The sequence below is a fragment of the Danio rerio genome, chromosome 6 (genome assembly GCF_052040795.2).
Source record: "Danio rerio strain M-AB ecotype USA chromosome 6, GRCz13ab, whole genome shotgun sequence".
NCBI lineage: Eukaryota > Metazoa > Chordata > Actinopteri > Cypriniformes > Danionidae > Danio > Danio rerio.
Genome location: NC_141026.1, coordinates 4,752,465 through 4,770,973, shown reverse-complemented (window position 1 = coordinate 4,770,973; position 18,509 = coordinate 4,752,465). Strand labels below are relative to the sequence as shown.

Here is an 18,509-nt window from a genome sequence, read left to right as displayed (position 1 = left end):
TTGGGGTGTGCTTTGCTCCGGAGCACCCGGAGGAAACCCATGTGAACGCGGGGAGAACATGCACACTCCACACAGAAACACCAACTGACCCAGCCGAGGCTTGAACCAGCGACCTTCTTGCTGTGAGGTGACGGCGCTACCTACTGCACCACCGCATCGCCATTCGCTAATTTTCACAGACAATGGTGATAGTTTCATGATGTCTGTCTACTTTTATGATTTGTGTGGCACAGTGGTTAGCACTGTCGCCTCACAGCAAGAAGGTCGCTGGTTCGAGCCTTGGCTCGGTCAGTTGGCATTTCTGTGTGGAGTTTTCATGTTCTCCCTGTGTTAGCATGGGTTTCCTCCAGGTGCTCCGGTTTCCCCCAGAAGTCCAAAGACATGCCCTATAGGAGAATTTGGTGAGCTTAATTGTCCGTAGTGTGAATGAGAGTGTATGGGTGTTTCCCAGTGATGAGTTGCAGATGGTAGGGCATCCGCTGCATAAAACATATGCTGGATAAGTTGACGGTTCATTCCGCTGTGGTTACCCCAGATAAATAAAAGGACTAAGCTGAAAAGAAAATGAATGAACTTTTATGATTAAAAAAAATATCAAATTATTGAGTCTTTCTTAATGACAAAAAGTCAAGTTTTGAAAGTCAGACTCACATTTCCCTGTAGACATTGAACTCTAAAGCAACCTAATAATTTATTAAAGCAGTGGTAGCCACAATAATTTAAAATATTCCTCCCTTCTGAGCACTTGGAGGTTCACATATTGCAAAGGTGCTGAGGATAAAAACAGCCTCAAATTGATCTCCATGCATGGCTAATCTTTAGAGAGCAGGTGTTGGTGGTGTCCATCAAAGGGAATACCTTCATTCACTGTGAGTCAGAGTCAGTAAAACTGACCTGGACCCAGAGCCATTTAACAAAGTTCAGACCACAGACATGCTCAAATGTTACTATTAACACCTACTGCAATGAAAATTTCAAACCTGCATCAACTTCAACATTAAAATCCGAAAAGTTCAGAGGTCTTTTCTCTGCTGCATGTTAAAAAATGTTAAATGCAATGCTTATCGGTTAGCAGTGGTATGAATTTATATAATACTGCTCTCCTTCACCGTCTCTGATGTCCTACAGGGCTCAGATCCTCAACGTCAGACTATCAATGAGGAGAAAGTTCAGGGAATCAGCAGCTCTATGGAGTCAGATTGACCCTATTATTCATAGAATTATGAAAGTTAAAAGAGGGCTTCTGACTGAATTATTATTATAATTAATCAGAACTTTCCTCCAATTACTGATCTTTCTAAACCAGCTAAGATACAAGCACAAAAACAGCCAAATACTGAATAAATAATAATAATAAAAAGTAAACATCACTTTTCTGTCAATATCACACACTTCTAGTACTTAGCTGTTGTTTTTCCAATAAACAATAATGCATGTTACAAATATACTCATAAAATATTTAGCTTTATTGATCTTAAACAGATTTTAGTAAATAACTGGATATCTTAATATTATTTATGTATGTATGTATGTATCTATCTATCTGTCTGCCTGCCTGCCTGTCTGTCTGTCTGTCTGCCTGCCTGCCTGTCAGTCTGTCTGTCTGTCTGTCTGTCTGTCTGTCTGTCTGTCTGTCTGCCTGTCTGTCTGTCTGTCTGTCTGTCTGTCTGTCTGCCTGCCTGCCTGTCAGTCTGTCTGTCTGTCTGTCTGTCTGTCTGTCTGTCTGTCTGTCTGTCTGTCTGTCTGTCTATTTATTTATCTTTTTTTTATTAATTTTTTATTTTAATTTATTATGCAACATTGCAAAGGCAATGTTCTAAAGAGTAAAAAAAAACATGTAAAATAAATTTTAAAATATTTAGCATATTTTAAAAAGTTAATAATTATAACATAAATAATAATTATAAATTTAATCATTTTAAATAATTAAAATAATTATGAATAAAATATAGTAAACAGTGAGTTAAAATATATTAATAACGTTCAAAAACTGTAATAAAGCAAAATAATAACAACACAATAATGAACAATAATTTACAACAATGATATTAATTAATGTTGCAGTCTACATACACTCACCAGCCACTTTATTAGGTACACCTGTCAATTTGCTCGTTAACACAAATTTCTAATCAGCCAATCACATGCCAGCAACTTTAGGCATGTAGAGATGGTCAAGATGATCTGCTGCAGTTTAAACTGAGCATCAGAATTGGGAAGAACAGTGCATCCTGCCTTGTATCAACAGTTCAGGCTGGCAGTGGTGTAATGGTGTGGGGGATGTTAGTACCAATTGAGCATCGTGTCAACACCACAGCCTACCTACGTATTGTTGCTAACCATGTACATCCCTTTATGACCACAGTGTACCCATCTTCTGATGGCTACTTCCAGCAAGATAACACACCATGTCATAAAGCGCGAATCATCTCAAACAGATTTCATGAAACAATGAGTTCACTGTACTCAAATGGCCTTCACAGTCACCAGATCTTAATCCAATAGAGCACCTTTGGGATGTGGTGGAACAGGAGATTTTCATCATGGATGTGCAGCCGACAAATCTGCAGCAAATGTGTGACTCTATCATGTCAATATGGAGCAAAATCTCAGAGTAATATTTCAGTAGCTTGTTGAATCTATGCCACGAAGGATTAAGGCAGTTCTGAAGGCAAAAGGGGTCCAACCCATACTAGTAAGTTGTACCTAATAAACTGGCCGGTGAGTGTACATACAATACATTATTAGTATTTTCCATTATGAGCTACAAATAGTAAAGACGTAATATTTACCATATACTAATGCTGTGACCAAAACCTCACAAAATATCAATCCTATTTGTCTTCAAATATTTAGACATACACACTCAATGGGAGGTACTCTTATAATGTTGTTTAACAAGCCTGATGGGACAAATAAAGCAAATCTGGGAGTGATTTTTACACTGCAGCCAAAAGATATTCTGCAAATATTTGTGGGGAAAATTTTATTCACTATCACACTAAAGTTGTTATTATGGAAACAGAGATTTTAGCCTATGTGCATTTTAATAAGTAGTTTTAGGGCCAGTGCAAGTATGCAACTTTTAATGAAGCCAAAGGTTTGTTTATTATCATCTGAAGATGTATCAGCCATCGGAGATAATAAGAAATCTGTGATGTCTAATTATGGAGCTAATGAAGTGTCGAGAGGGAACAGGAGTGACATTGGCCAGCCGTCGTGCAGAACACCAGCATGTAATTGACACTGTCAGATGGAGATTCAGGGTACTTTTCCATTTATTTATTTATACTTACTCCTTATTTGTTTAATTACATTTTATTTCAGAGTTGTACTTTACGTTTTATTTATTTATTTTTATTTACTACTTATTTATTTAATTTAGTTTAATTTCAGAGTTGCACTTTTCCATTATTTAATTGTTTATTTATTTATTTAAATTTACTCTTATTTATGTCCTTTAGTTTTATTACAGAGTTCTACTTCTCCATTATTTATTTATATTTACTCCTTATTTATTTATTTATTTATTTCAGTTTTATGTCAGAGTTTATTCATGTATTTATTTTTTTATATGTACTCCTTATTTATTTAATTACTTTTTATTTCAGAGTTGTACTTTTTTTATTTGTTTATTTATTTATTTATTTATTTATTTATTTATTTATTTATTTATTTATTCATTCATTCATTCATTCATTCATTCATTCATTCATTCATGTATTTACTTATTCATATGTACTCCTTATTTATTTACTTTAGTTTTATTTCAGAGTTGTACTTTTCCATTATTCATTCGTTTATTTATCTATTTATTTTATTTAATTATATTTACTCCTTGTTTATTTAATTGTGTATTATTTCAGAGTTGTAGCTTTTTTATTTATTTGTTTATTCATGTAATTCATGTATTTATTTATTATTTTTATTTACTCCTTATTTGTTTAATTACATTTTATTTCAGAGTTGTACTTTTCATTTATTTATTCATTTATTTATTTCTGTGGGGTGTGATGGCTTGACTTGGGTTTATGTAAACACTTATTCTAAATTTTATGTTTTTTTCTGCAGATTCCGGATCAAAACTCAACATCACAAATAATTCACAACAGATCTGGGGTGTACCCATACGTCAACGAGTTGAATTGGGTAGAATAGAATAGAGTAGAATAGAATAGAATAGAATAGAATAGAATAGAATAGAATAGAATAGAGAAGCTCAAACATGAGGAATGTTCTAGAAGTGTGTCTTACAGGGCACTTTGTGATGTCCTGGCTCCATTGGCTCATGTTGGAGCTGTCCTCAATGGTGGTGCAGCGCTTCTCTTTACGGTCCCAGCCGCAGTACGGATCCCTGGCACCCAGACAATCCCTGCAGAAACACAACGACACATAAGGTCAATGAAGACATCTTCATAAACACCACCATAAAACTGGGAATAGTGTGTTGTGGATTTAAAAGAGAAAGAGATGTGCAAGACGTGTCATTTTCAGTATGAAATGACATATAAAGGCTTAACTAGGTTATTTAGGCAGGTTAGGGTAATTAGGCAAGATATTGTATAATGATGGTTTGTTCTGTAGTAGACAGTCGAACAAAATACAGCTTAAACGGGCTAAAAATATTGACCTTAAAATGTTTTTTTAAAAATTTAAAACTGCTTTTATTCTAGCTGAAATAAAACAAATAAGACTTTCTCCAGAAGAAAAAATATTATAGGAAATACTGTGAAAAATTCCTGAATCTGTTAAACATCATTTGGGAAATATTTGAAAAAGAAAAACCAATTCACAGGAAGGCAAATCATTTTCACTTCAACAGTGTAGTAAATATGTAAGTGTGAGAAAAGTAAATATAATCTAAGCATCTGATCAGCACATGATATGATCTGGCTGTTATAGTATATGTAACTATAGCAAAGACACTAGCATCAAATCCTGCACTGGGAGATAAACAATATCTGACAGCACCTGCGGTGATTTATTAGAGCCTAACAGACTTATCATTTTCTCCTTGTGTCCTTTTCAGCTTCAGTGGTGTGAGACTGTGTTATTAATTCAGAAGCGTGTTTTATTGTCTTAATGATGTGTCAATGTTAAGAAGGACATAAAGACTTTTTTTAGAATGATGCTAAATCTTGCTCTCAGGAAAGATGCATTAAATTGATCAAAAGTTTTTATTAATTTTTTTCCTGTTTACTTACAGTGTTTTAGATGTACCTCTGAGTGTGTACCTAAACAGGTTGTATTTTGTATTCTCTATTTTGTTTTCCTTCTTCCTTTCCATCTCTGTCGTTGATGGCTGTTGTTTATGCTTTAAATAAATTATTTAAAAAATTAAGACACGAATGAATCATGGTTTACACAAAAAATTACAAAATTCAGCTCTTCGGCACAGGAATAAATTACACCTTGAAATGTTTTAAAATATAAAGTAGTTATTTTAAATTTTGATAATATGTCACATAATATGTTACTGTACGGTTTTATCAAATAAATGCACCTATATATATATATATATATAATTTTTTTTTTTACCTTACAGACTCATCTATTTAAGTATTTATCTTTATTTTAGTTACTAGATTTTAGTTCATATTATTTTATTTATTTATTTTTAATTTTCATTTACTCATTTATTTAATTACGTTTTATTTCAGAGTTGTACTTTACGTTTTATTTAGTTGTACTTTTCCATTATTTATTTGTTTGTTTATTTATTTATTATTTACTCAATATTTTTTAATTTCATTTTATTTCAGAGTTGTACTTTGTGTTTTATTTATTTTTATTTACTCCTTTTTTATTTTATTATTTTTATTATTTACTTTAGTTTTATTTCAGAGCTGCACTTTTCCATTATTTATTTATTTATTTTTATTTACTCTTTATTTATTTAATTATGTTTTATTTCAGAGTTGTACCTTTATTTTTTATTGATTTATTCATGTCATTCATGTGTTCATTTATTTATTATACTTACTCCTTATTTATTTAATTACATTTTATTTCAGAGTTGTACTTTTCATTTATTTATTTATTTCTGTGGGGTGTGATGGCTTGACTTAAATTCTTATTCTAAATTTTATGTTTTTTTCTGTGTTTTTCACAAATTTTTTTAAAAAGATTTATTAAATAGCAATAAAAATATTACATCCCTAAACTTTACAATAATAGCATATACAATCGTTTACCCCAAAACGAATATTAACATGTTTTCCAGCATCCCACTTATAAACCTGAACATCTTTTTACCAAACATGAGCCAACTGCACATAATGTACTGGAGATGCTAAAAGGCATACAGAGAATACATTTACATGCATTAAAGGTTATATAAAATTATAACGTCACGACTAAACACTTTCAATGCAATCAGACTCTATAGATGAGAGCTGGGATAAAATAATTAGCGTCATTTGCAACGATTTTGTAAGACTGACCTTTTTCCACCTGTGTGTACGTGTGCATGGGGAGGAATTTGTAATGAATTTACTTCTCTCCATTGCACGGCATGCTAAACACTGAGCGGCTTCATAAACACAGCTCCGGCACGTCCCGTAACATCAAATGTGTGTGTTTCTACAACAACATGTGCAGCAGGAATTTAAGGAGAGCCTCCAAAGCATCACGTTCCTCACATAAAGTCCTCTCTTTTACCTCTAAAGTAATTACAGGCACACTTGAATCGTGCAGATCTGACACGCGGGATGAAAAATCAAGCTCTTTTTCAAACTTCCCTATTGAGGCCATATGGTGCTATTTTAAGGTCATTATTTTGATTAATGAGTTGTTTAACATGCCTGAACGTTCAACAATCACATTATTTCTCACATACTGTACATTATTGCAGCACCTCTATTCTCTGTGTGTACTGAAAACTTTAGAGAGCTCTGATCTGTCAGCTGACCAGAGTGTGTTGGGATTGGCTGATTACATCACGTATGGGTCAGAAATGTAAATCCCCATGCTCATAATGGACAGTTTCAATTAGTTTTAATATGAGTCAGATTCTGATCAAGTCAACACAGGCTCATTGAGGATACGTACTCCTGTCTACATTTCTGGAGAGCGTGAATTATGTAGCCAGAGGCACGTCTGGCTATTTCATCTTTAAACGTCCGATATGGGTCGATATGACGCCTTTGAGAGCTTCTGTTTCTTTTAGTGCTACTGCTGACCGCTTACCTCCGTGTGGATGGTTTTTCCAGTATTACCAGTATGCCCAGTAGCTCGCCACGTACGTCGGCAAACTTGGAACTTAGAACGCGACCATAGGGTTCAAGTCCAAAAGTAAATAAATAAATAAACAAAAGGCTGAAAATCTGGTGAAATCATGTGGGCATGATGGCTTTTCCTTTTTCTTGACTGCTTTTGAAAACACTACCTTTTTTCTCTCGTTTTGTAGTAAGTGTAGTTTTTTCCACTGTTTGTTGACTCTGAGAATCAAAAATCCTAAAATAGATATACTTAAATTTCAGTTTAGTAAATATAAAGTAACTATTCAAAGATCAACATTACGTTTTTCTTTACCCTGCTGTATTATTCAGTTGTTGCTACTATTATATGACCTTTTTTCTCTCTTTTTATAATAAGTGGGCTTTTTTCCCACTCAACAATTCAACAATCATTAAATAGATATAATTATATTTCAGTGTAGTAAATGTAACTACGCAACGTTCAACATTAAATTTTCCATATTTTTCGGTTATTACTATTATCATATGACCTTTTTTTCTCTATTTTTGTAGTTCTGTTCTCTACTTCCATGTTAGTTTATCTGTATTTATATGTAAGTTGTAACAGTTACAAAATGCATTTTGAAATGCACTTTTTCATTCAGCTGAACTCTATTGACATTCATAAAAAGTACATTATATTGAACTCAAGCATACTATTTCTGAAAGCTATTTTAGTTTTTAGTTAGTTTGGCTAAAGCAGGGGTGCCCAAACTTTTTCTTATAAAGGGACAAAAACCAAGCTTGATAAAGGGCTGTGGGCCGAAGTTAAAGATACCAAAACACATTGCATAAATTTGCCATGTGTAATTTCTTGCGTATTATTTGAAAATATATAGAAAACGTTGCTTTAAAACATATTAAATAATGATGCAGTTTCGTTTAAAATGTTTTATGATAAACTTATTATAGTAAAAACATAAATAATCCCATTTTTAATGCAGTTCAATGTGGAATACACTAGTCGAGCTTTTACCTTTAAAGCCTTTACCTTGATTTGTTCGCCAATGTCTTGTGCATCTGTCAAGTGACAGTATTTACATTTTAAAAGTTTGATTCATTTACAACATTTAACTTTAGTTGCCTTTTTTGTAGCTTCTCAATTAAGCAAAGAAACAAAGATTACATTCAATGCGATATGAAGTCTCTGTCGAAGACATTCACCCCCAACAACTCCTCATCCTTTTCCCTTTTCAGATGGCATGGCTGGCCAAACCAAAGGTTACCATAAGTCAACTTTAATATAATACAATAATTGAACGCATACAGAATGTAAAAAATGCTACGGTCGATATTATTAGACCCCTTTATAAAATAATTTCCTCTATTGGCTACGGAGCAAACCACTGTTGTCCAATGACTTGCCTAAATAACCTTATTAATCCTTTAAATGATACTTTGAGCTGAATACTAGTATCTAGCAAAACAACTAAGCAAAATATAATACACTGTCATCATAGCAAAGACCAAAAAAATGAGTTAATAGAAATGATTAAAATCATTATGGCCCAAAATTTTGGTTGAAAATGGTAAAATAAATTGCACAAAAGCTTTTACAAATCCAGCACAGAAGCCCAATTCATCCACATAGAGTGTGGAAGCAGGCTATTACTTTAAGGATGTAATATCTAATTACATTTGTAATGTAAATTCAGCCATTTCCTGTGTGGTGTGATGCATGCATTATATATTTTTAATGACGCTCGACACTTTATTAGCGTTCTATTAATAGCAGTGGCGGAGAACGCGACGGGACGATTTTTTAAAATGACCTACTTCGTCATTAGTCCGCCTCGCGGCCAGTGCTGGAGGATTTATGAGATAATAATATTAATAATATCTCTGACTGCTCATAAGTACAGTCGTTCACTTCGTCTCCTTGAGCTGCACTTCCTGTCTGACTCCAAACGCATTAGCAACTATTAGCCACGTGTGTGTGTGTGTGTGTGTGTGTGTGTGTGTGTGTGTGTGTGTGTGTGTGTGTGTGTGTGTGTGTGTGTGTGTGTGTGAGATGACTGCAAAATAATGGCAAATGAGCTATGAGAATTTAGCAAGGAGAAACTTCGGTCAATCTGTATTTTAATGTATAATTCATGCTGTTAACAAACCATTACCTAAAACTTTTAGCTCAGTACACTATTATTATTATGCTTATTATTAGTTAGTAAGGTAGTAGTTGGGTTGAGGTATTGGGTTGGATTAGCTAGAATGAGATTATACACTTTAAGTGCTAATAAACAGTAAATATAGTTAATGTGCCAGTAGTAAATGGTGTGAATTGTCTCTTAAACTAAAGTGTTGCAAAAACTTCCTAAGAATTAATACTGTGTGAATCTCACAGTTCAGTCATATTCAGGTCAGGATGGCCTCACATCATGAGTCTGTTGGCTTAGAGTTTTATTAAGTTAATGCTTTCTCAGTGTGGGAGTTGAAAGTAAATCAAATAAAAAAAATAATATTCTTATAATAATTTAAATAAAATTAGGGTCAGTAAAATGTTTACATAATTACATTTTATTTAGCTAAAATGAACTAGAATTATCCAAAATTGTCAGTAATTTATAATGTAACAAAGTTTCTATTGATCAAATAATCAAAATGCATTATATAAAAAAATTAAACAGTGCAATTGTTTTCAAAATTGTTACAACTACTACTTCTACTACTACTATTAATAATAATAATAATAAATAACCATTACTGGTTCTTGTTGCAAAATAAAAAAAGGATTTTAACTAAAAAATATATTTTATTATTAATAATATTAATTAATTTTATTATTAATATTATTAATAATATTAATAATATTATTATTAATAATAATAGTAATGATAATAATCATCATATCGTTATCATCCTTATTTTAATATTTATTTATTTAACTATTTTCTCTTCTCTTTTTCTTGTTGCAAAAGTAAAAAAAAAAATTATATATATATATATATATATATATATATATATATATATATATATATATATATATATATATAATTTAGTCAATTAATAATAACAATAATAATAGTAATAATAATAATAATAATAATAATAATAAAATCCATCATCATGTCATCATCATCGTAATTTTATGAATTATTTATTTGTACTATTTTCTCTTCTCTTGTTGTAAAAGTTTGAAATCATGTGTGTAATTTTAATAAAAGAAACATAATATAAATAAATAAAAAACAACCGCAATAATAATAATAAAAGAAGGAGATAAAATAACAGTAAATTATGTCATATTTTAATTAATAATCTGCATAATATAATGATTACTGAAGAAAACTGTGACACTGAACACTGGAGTAATAGATATTAAATATAAATAAACATTATTTGTGTAAAAATGCACAGAATTCACAACTTGGTGCCGTATATAATCTGTAAATATATATTTTTAAACATGTTCAGATATAAAACTGTTGTTTTACTGTAGTTTTTGATCAGATAAATGCATCTTTGTTGAGCATAGTTTTTTAAACATATTTTTAAAACAAACTAAATACCATCCATCTAGTCAGCAAATATGTCTCATAATAAATGAGTCTAATTGACTTATATAAGGAATAAAAATAATTAGGTTTAGTAAGTAAATGTAAAAAAAACAACAACAATATTTTTTGGGAGATTTTGCATAAGATTAGCATATTTAATTTTTTTAGTTTTTATTTTGTTTTTAAGGAAATTCATGTATTTTATTTTTGTTATTTGCCCAAGAATACTAAATATTACGATACAACAAAACATGAACGCCATAATGTGCAGGAAGAGGCAAAAGCCCAAATGTTAATGAGTATGTTATCATAAAATATAAATATCATGATAATTTTCATTTTTTCCGCTTGTTAATTCAATTGTTTGTGAAAAATACCAGCATTTCAACATTTTCTGAGTGTAAAGTGAGTTCATTTTTAATTAATGTGTGTGACTTACTGTTCAGTGATGTAGTTAGAGCATCTTTCCAAAGGGATCTTCAACACTCTGCTGGGAAGCCCCACAAACAGAGATCTATCGCTGTGCAGAATCTGCAGGTTCAGGATGGGCTCCTGCTTGTTTCCCGGCAGAATGTTCATCTCCTCCAAATAACATCCACGCAGACTCTTATTATTAGTGGACAAGGCCTTGATGATGGTGCCATATTCTGAGTGATCAATGAAAGAAAACACTTACAATTAAAAACAGACAATCACAGTGCACTATTAAAGGGCAATTCACACCAAGAATTATAATAATAATATAATAAATAAAGATATTCAAACAAATTAAGTTAAACAATAATAAACGTAATTTGTTGGCTTAAATTCAGCCCACATATGTTGTTTGCAACCACTTACAAAATTCAATAAATCCAATGGATATTTTTTTTCAGTGTAGTAACAATTTTAAAAAACAATTATTATATGAAAGTCAATGGGTGCCGGCTACCAGCATTCTTCAAAATATCTCCATTTGTGAGCAACAGAAGAAAAAAAAGCTCAAATAGGTTTTGAACAAGGATTAGTGAATGATGACATCATTTTATTTCCCCCTTTTTTCTAGTGCTCTCTGACCTGTGCCGATGTACATGACGTGGTAAAGCGTGTCTCTGCCCTGAACGATGTCCACCGCCAGTTTGGAGAAGCGGATGTTGTCCTGCATGACCAGCGGGTCTGTGGAGATGGGCTGAACCACGTCGCTCATCAGAAAGAGCCGCTGGGCGTCTTGAAGACTGCGCTCTGTCAGATTAGCACCCGGCCCCGAATCATTCACCGTCCCGCACTAACAGAGATACAGGACATTAAAATAAAAATGAAATCAAAACTAACCATATTGATTTTGTTACCTCACTTTGCTGGTTTTGTGGTGAACAATTTATTCGTGAATATCATTAAGAATAAAAATGTGTTCGCTCTTGTAATCTAAAAGAAAAATCTGAAAATGCACTGTTTATTTTGAGTTAAATTCTCAGATTAGGTCGGTCTGAGGTATTGGGCGTGGCTAACATACTTAACCACGTCCCTCCAGCTGTCAGGAGCAGGAGGAGTCTGTTAGGTTGTAATATCTCTCCCCAAACCGATCTTTCTGAATGAAACGCCTACTTTACGACATCCAAACAGCTTGCAGTAGAAAAAACAAGCCACGCCCACTGTTTTAATATCATTTAAAGGGCACCTAGGTTACCCCTTTTTTCAGATTTAATATAAGTCTTTTGCGTCTCTAGAATGTGTATATAAAGTTTCAGATCAAAACACCCATCAGATTTTTCATTATACCTTTTACAAGATGCTGTTTTATACTGATTTCCAGCAGAGGGTGGTTTTGTTGTACTGCGCTTTTAAGGTGAGTTCTGCCCGCCTACTGTTTCTACGTGCCTTCCCGCTTGCTTTAATCTCCTCCCTCGGCTGCATCAAACAACAGACAGACTTAAAGGAAGGAGGTCTCACGTAGCGTTTGTGAGAAATACTACAGTAAGAACTAACCTTTACTAATCAGTATTGTGAAGTTGCATTGATGAGTCACACAATATCGTTACAAAGTTAACACACACACGCGCGCACACACACACATACACACACACACACAGATACACACGCACTCGCAGGCAGGCAGACAGACAGAGCGCGCTTAGCTTAGTTAAGGCTAACCTCAAGTACTGTGTGGATATCTGTTATGCTAATGTACAAAATAAACCTGATTTAACTTCCACAAACCGGGATTGAAGCGTCTTCTTTTATAATTGTTCAGACACGCGGCTGTGCTAATGAAGTAAAGCTGAAGTAAATCGCTGTAATTAATTACACACGTGCACTGTTTTAAAACACTTTAAACATGTGAAACTTACTCTTAATCACATTTGATGATGGTTGCTGATCCTAGCGAACAGGACAGACCTTTTATTCCCGGTTGCTTTGCGTATGTCTGCCTGGTCTTGTTGACATATATACGCGACTACCGGAACATGTTAATGCGCGCAGCTGTCAATCAATTCGGTGGGCGGGGGGACCGCACACCTACGTAATGGTGCGATCGATTTGAAAACAGCTCAAATTGGCCGACCCTTTTTTTTGTAGTTAAATTGAATAAAAGGACTGGGTGTGTTCATATCACCCCAGTATGACGGTTTATACACTATACCAACACACAGATCTGTCCAAACAGCTTGAAAAGTAGATTTTTTACCATAGGTGCCCTTTAAAATTCTGTTTCTCTGCATCACAATATGAAAAATAAAGCAGCCACAGCTTCTGATTCATACGGACTTCATTCAGTCTTCTATAAAACGGACTTCAAAGAAAATGCTTCAAAACAGAGTTCAATTGGCTCACCTGGAAGTTTGGGACGGGGTTTGGAGTGGACAGCCAGCTGGTGCGAGGGTTCTCCTGATAGCGGAAAGGCCCGTTAAAGGCCTGAGTGATGGCACTGAGGTTAAACGCACACACGGCTGACGCAGCAATACTGTTCCTGTGAAGAGAAAGAACAGAGATGTGAAGGCGGTGTTAAATAATAAAAATAAAGACAGGTCTGTAAGACATTTGAATGTGTTTGAAAGGATCTGATGATCACCAAAACTGAATTCATGTGCCCAAAGAATGGCCGTGGTCTGTGTTTTTATACAGATAATTGCACTGCAAAACTTAAAGCAGTGATTATTGTTTTATAATGAATGTACAGTATCAATTTATTCATGCATTCATTTTCCTTCGCCTTATTTATCAGGGGTTGCCACAGCGGAGTGAACCGCCAACTATTCCAGCATATGTTTTACGCAGCGGATGCCCTTCCAGCCGCAACCTAGTACTGGGAAACAACCCTACACTCTCTCATTCACACAAACATTCACACACTACAGCCAATTTAGTTCATCCAATTCCCTTATAGCGCAAGTGTTTGAACTGTGAGGGAAACCCATGCCAACATGGGGAGAACATGCAAACTCCTCACAGAAATGCAAACTAGCCTAGCCGGTACTCTGTCTAGCAACCTTCTTGCTGTGAGGTGAAAGTGCTAACCACTAAGCCACTGTGCCACCACTATCACTATACTTCCAGTTCACATTGACTTTACTGAAATGCAAATTAATAATGTAACGCCAAAGGCTGAATTTTGAAACTGTTACTCTACCATTTAGAAGTCTACAGTGTGTAGGAATTATTAATAATGATTAATTAATTAATTAACAATGCATTAATTGATCAAAAGTAACGGTATAAAGATCCCTATAATGTTACAAAAGATTTTGATTTTGATCGTTTTGATTTGGCTATGAACTATACTCTCATTCTTATGTGTATTATCATTGCTCCTGCTGTTTCTTGATTGTAATGATCCATATCAGCCTAGAAAGTAGCAACTTTTCATTTTCTGTCAGACTTAGAACACAATGTAGCTACAGAAGAGTCAAGCTTTAAATAGGAAAGTTATCCAAAATCTTTGAACATTTTTGAGCGAGATGCTAATGGTCTAATCCGATTCAATTATCTATGCTAAGCTACAATCCTGGATAGTGGCTGAATGGGTTAAAAAATGCTAAAACTCGATTGTTTAAGTCTAGGGGACTGAGCATTTCACCTCCTCAAAAATACAGTGTTCCTTTAAAGGTTCACGAAACACCAAAACACATGTTTTGAGCTGTTGACAGTCATTTATGTGTGCTAAAAAGACTATTAGGATGCATATATTTCACAAAAAAAAAGTGAAAATTGGTTGGCTTTATGTTATTTCCAGCAAATTCGTTCTTTCGGGTTGAAACAAATTTTTGAAGCTGCGTCAAGGCGATTAGATCCTTGTGTGTATTAGAGCATGTAGACTGGCTGTCTGTACCTGGGAGTACTTCGTGACGTCTCTAAGTGTGCTGCATTCATTCATGAGTAAGACTTGGCTCAAACCAATCAGCGTGCTCTCTTGTGAATGAGGTGCAACTTTAATATGCATGATAGCTTTGAAGACGGCAGAGAGACGCCACGTTGTGTTGCCAAAACAAGTGGGAGAAGAAGAATTGTTTGAAGATACGGCTTGTCAGTGTTGCTTTTATAATTTGCTGCAGTGAAGGTTTTGTTTTGATTCTCTCTCTATGAGAGCGCAGCTGGACTCACGTGTGGATTACAGTGCACGCAACGCTCGACAAAAACACCTGTCTATAGAACATTGTTTACCCGAGAGCTTTTCTCATCTGGAAATGGTGAAATACGGATTTGCTGCTCGTCTCCTCTTAATAAAGACACGGCTCCAGTTGGTGTTGATTGTCCTGTCTCTACAGATTTGGTAAGCGAGCGATCAGTGTCTTTGTTTGTTTATTCAGATGGCAAAGTTAGTTTGTATCGTCAGTAGTACTCTTTCAGTGTTTAAAGACAGACCTTAGTCAAATACTAAAGTGTACAGTACATTAATATCACTACAATATTATAGACTGAAAGATCCACTATAAATGCTGCTCTCCGAGTGTAAACATGTAAACAGCACAATCAAACTATTACCGTCGTGTAGGATTTTCGCCGCATTTTGTGACAGGAATAACTCACAAAGCTTTCTGACACTATCGAGTGCATCTAACGGCCTACTCACACCATGCTATCCGAACCGTGCCCAGTTCACTTGGCACTTGGCCGGCCCTGGCCCGGTTGAAAGAGGTGTGCCTGAGCGCGGTTCACTTGGGCTTTGGCGCGGTACGTTTGTAGTGTGAGTGCAAAACGCACCAAAGCCCGAAACTGAAAGCGAGACGTGACTTTAAAGGGATTGTTTCATATGGATTTATTAATCATTCTTACTGTTCAATGAACGCAAACTGCCGTAAATTATTAAAGAAGCAAACCCCTCACTGCACGACAGCTGAGCAGTCTGAGCAGACCTCCTCATTCCTGCAGCACGAGAGCGTTATGATTGTTTATGAGCGCCAAAAGTGGCAGATCTGTTCGGCGAAATATCTGACTGCATGTCACTGCATAACAAACGACTGAAACGATATAACTATAGAAATCTCCACTGTGCAGAGCGAGAGCGCTCACTGAAGAGCGCAGCATCGATGACGTAAGCGTGCCCAGGCCTAATTGTAGTGTGAGTGCGGGCCGTCGGGGGAGACGGGTGGGGGAAAAAGCGTGCTTTGGCCCCGTTTGAGGCAACTGTACATAGTGTGAGTACGGCCTAAGTTACAGAGAAATGCGGAGGTTTCTTTTCTCTCATTCGCCGTGCGGCATCAAACCATTTAATCATTTGTCAAATAATTTGATTACTGATATCCATGTAAACACAGCCACTGTCTTTCTGCCCTGCATATGTGTTTGTTTTGCCTCTGTGAAAATCAGAGTGTGCCCAAATCGAAACTCCCATTTTTATGCAAATTTTGATCACTCTTTCCCTCCTCCGACACTCCCCCCTAAACAGAGCTGGACATGCCCACTTTCCTGACTTTTTTCAAACTCAAGGTGTGAAAACACCCTGCTGAAATGGGGATCTTGTGGCCCTTTAACATAAAGCACGTGGTTGACTGAAGCGACTGCAGTTGATTTATTGATGCACTCACACATTGGTGGTGAAGACCCCGTAGATGAGGTCTTGTTCGGGCAAATAGAAAGTGCTCTGCAGCTCATGGTAGTAGAAGGGAACGTCTCCAGATCGTGAGCAGTTTAGCCGGGCCTTCATGAATGTGGTCCACGTGTCTTCCAGAAGGAAGCGACCGCCGATATCGTTCTGACACACGCGAGCCACGCGAGAGAAAACCGTCTTCCCACAATCCTGCTCCACTGCGTTCTCTCGCAGAAACACGTATGTGAAACGGCTCACCTCATACGCCGAGATGAAGTGAGGATCTGCACAGAGAAAAAGGAGGATGAAATCAGTTTCACAGACTTGTAATATACTGTTATATAATATATGCTGTTATGTATACTGGTATATAATAATATATTGTTTCAACTAATAGACACATGTTAAAAAGAAACGACACAGTGGCTCAGTGGTTAGCACTGTCGCCTCAAAGCAAGAAGGATGCTGGTTTGAATCCTGGCTGGGTCAGTTGGCATTTCTTATGTGGAGGTTGCATGTTCTCCCCATGTTGGCGTGGGTTTCCTCCGGGTGCTCCGGTTTTCCCCATACTCCAAAGACATGGGCTATTGGTGAATTGTATAAACTAAATTGTTGTTGTTTGCTGTACCGTTGAGCCATTTAGAGTTGTACTGTGCGGTGCGCAGAGGCGGCATGTTCCCCAGGCTGCGGTAAATGATGGGGTCCCGGCTAGAGAAATCGGTCACAGTGGCGGCGTACACCTCTCCGCTCTCTGTGATCATGGCTGTGGAGTTGTGTCGAGGATCGTAGGGACAGCGAGCCACACCGCTGATGGAGTCCAGAACGCTGCTGATGTCCGTCACGGGACGCGTCACACAGACGGGCATGAAGGCGTTCGTACCGCAGGTGAACAAACGACTGCCGTTCAGCAGGAGGACTCGCACATAATTCTGGCACTCGTCCTGAGAGAAAGACAACAAATTGTCATGGTCACTAGAAACTAGAGGGCACTCAACACATCACATCTACCACTAAACCTGACTACATGTCCCATAATCCTCAGCACCTCACACCTAATCTTCATGAATTTTGATTACACACACCAATTACACACTTTTAAGTTTAAGACGCTTTCACACACACACATCAGTGCAAAGTCTTGTTTCATGTATGGACATTTCTGAGCGTGTTTCTTGTTCCTAGTTTCTTAAAAACCTGTTCCTGCCTGGTTTGTTTTGGACTGTCTTTTGGATTCTCTGATCTTTGCCTGACTCTTGGATTTCTCCAATGGATTAACCCTTATGATACTGGTTTGCAGCTGTTTTTACCCCTGCCTGCTGACCATTCTCACCTCTGTCATCACAATTATCTATCTATCTATCTATCTATCTATCTATCTATCTATCTATCTATCTATCTATCTATCTATCTATCTATCTATCTATCTATCTATCTATCTATCTATCTATCTATCTATCTATCTATCTATCTATCTATCTATCTATCTATCTATCTATCTATCTATCATTCCTTCTATCTATCATTCCTTCTATCTATCTATCTATCTATCTATCTATCTATCTATCTATCTATCTATCTATCTATCTATCTATCTATCTATCTATCTATCTATCTATCTATCTATCTATCTATCTATCTATCTATCTATCTATCTATCAATCTTCCCTTCTTTCTATCTATCTATCTATCTATCTATCTATCTATCTATCTATCTATCTATCTATCTATCTATCTATCTATCTATCTATCTATCTATCTATCTATCTATCTATC

At 35.5% G+C, this 18,509-nt stretch overlaps 1 protein-coding gene across 1 annotated transcript in view; it reads right to left on the bottom strand.

Annotated features, from left to right (window-relative positions):
• Positions 1 to 18,509, bottom strand: part of sema5bb (sema domain, seven thrombospondin repeats (type 1 and type 1-like), transmembrane domain (TM) and short cytoplasmic domain, (semaphorin) 5Bb) — a 116,883-nt gene that overhangs the window by 23,261 nt on the left and 75,113 nt on the right. Inside the window, exons 7-12 of the mRNA XM_087256449.1 lie at positions 17,365 to 17,677; positions 16,735 to 17,020; positions 13,544 to 13,679; positions 11,789 to 11,996; positions 11,172 to 11,379; positions 4,255 to 4,372 (exon numbers count right to left, since the gene is read on the bottom strand). Coding sequence (XP_087112575.1) covers positions 4,255 to 4,372; positions 11,172 to 11,379; positions 11,789 to 11,996; positions 13,544 to 13,679; positions 16,735 to 17,020; positions 17,365 to 17,677 — 1,269 coding nt within the window. The remainder of the gene's footprint in view (positions 1 to 4,254; positions 4,373 to 11,171; positions 11,380 to 11,788; positions 11,997 to 13,543; positions 13,680 to 16,734; positions 17,021 to 17,364; positions 17,678 to 18,509) is intronic.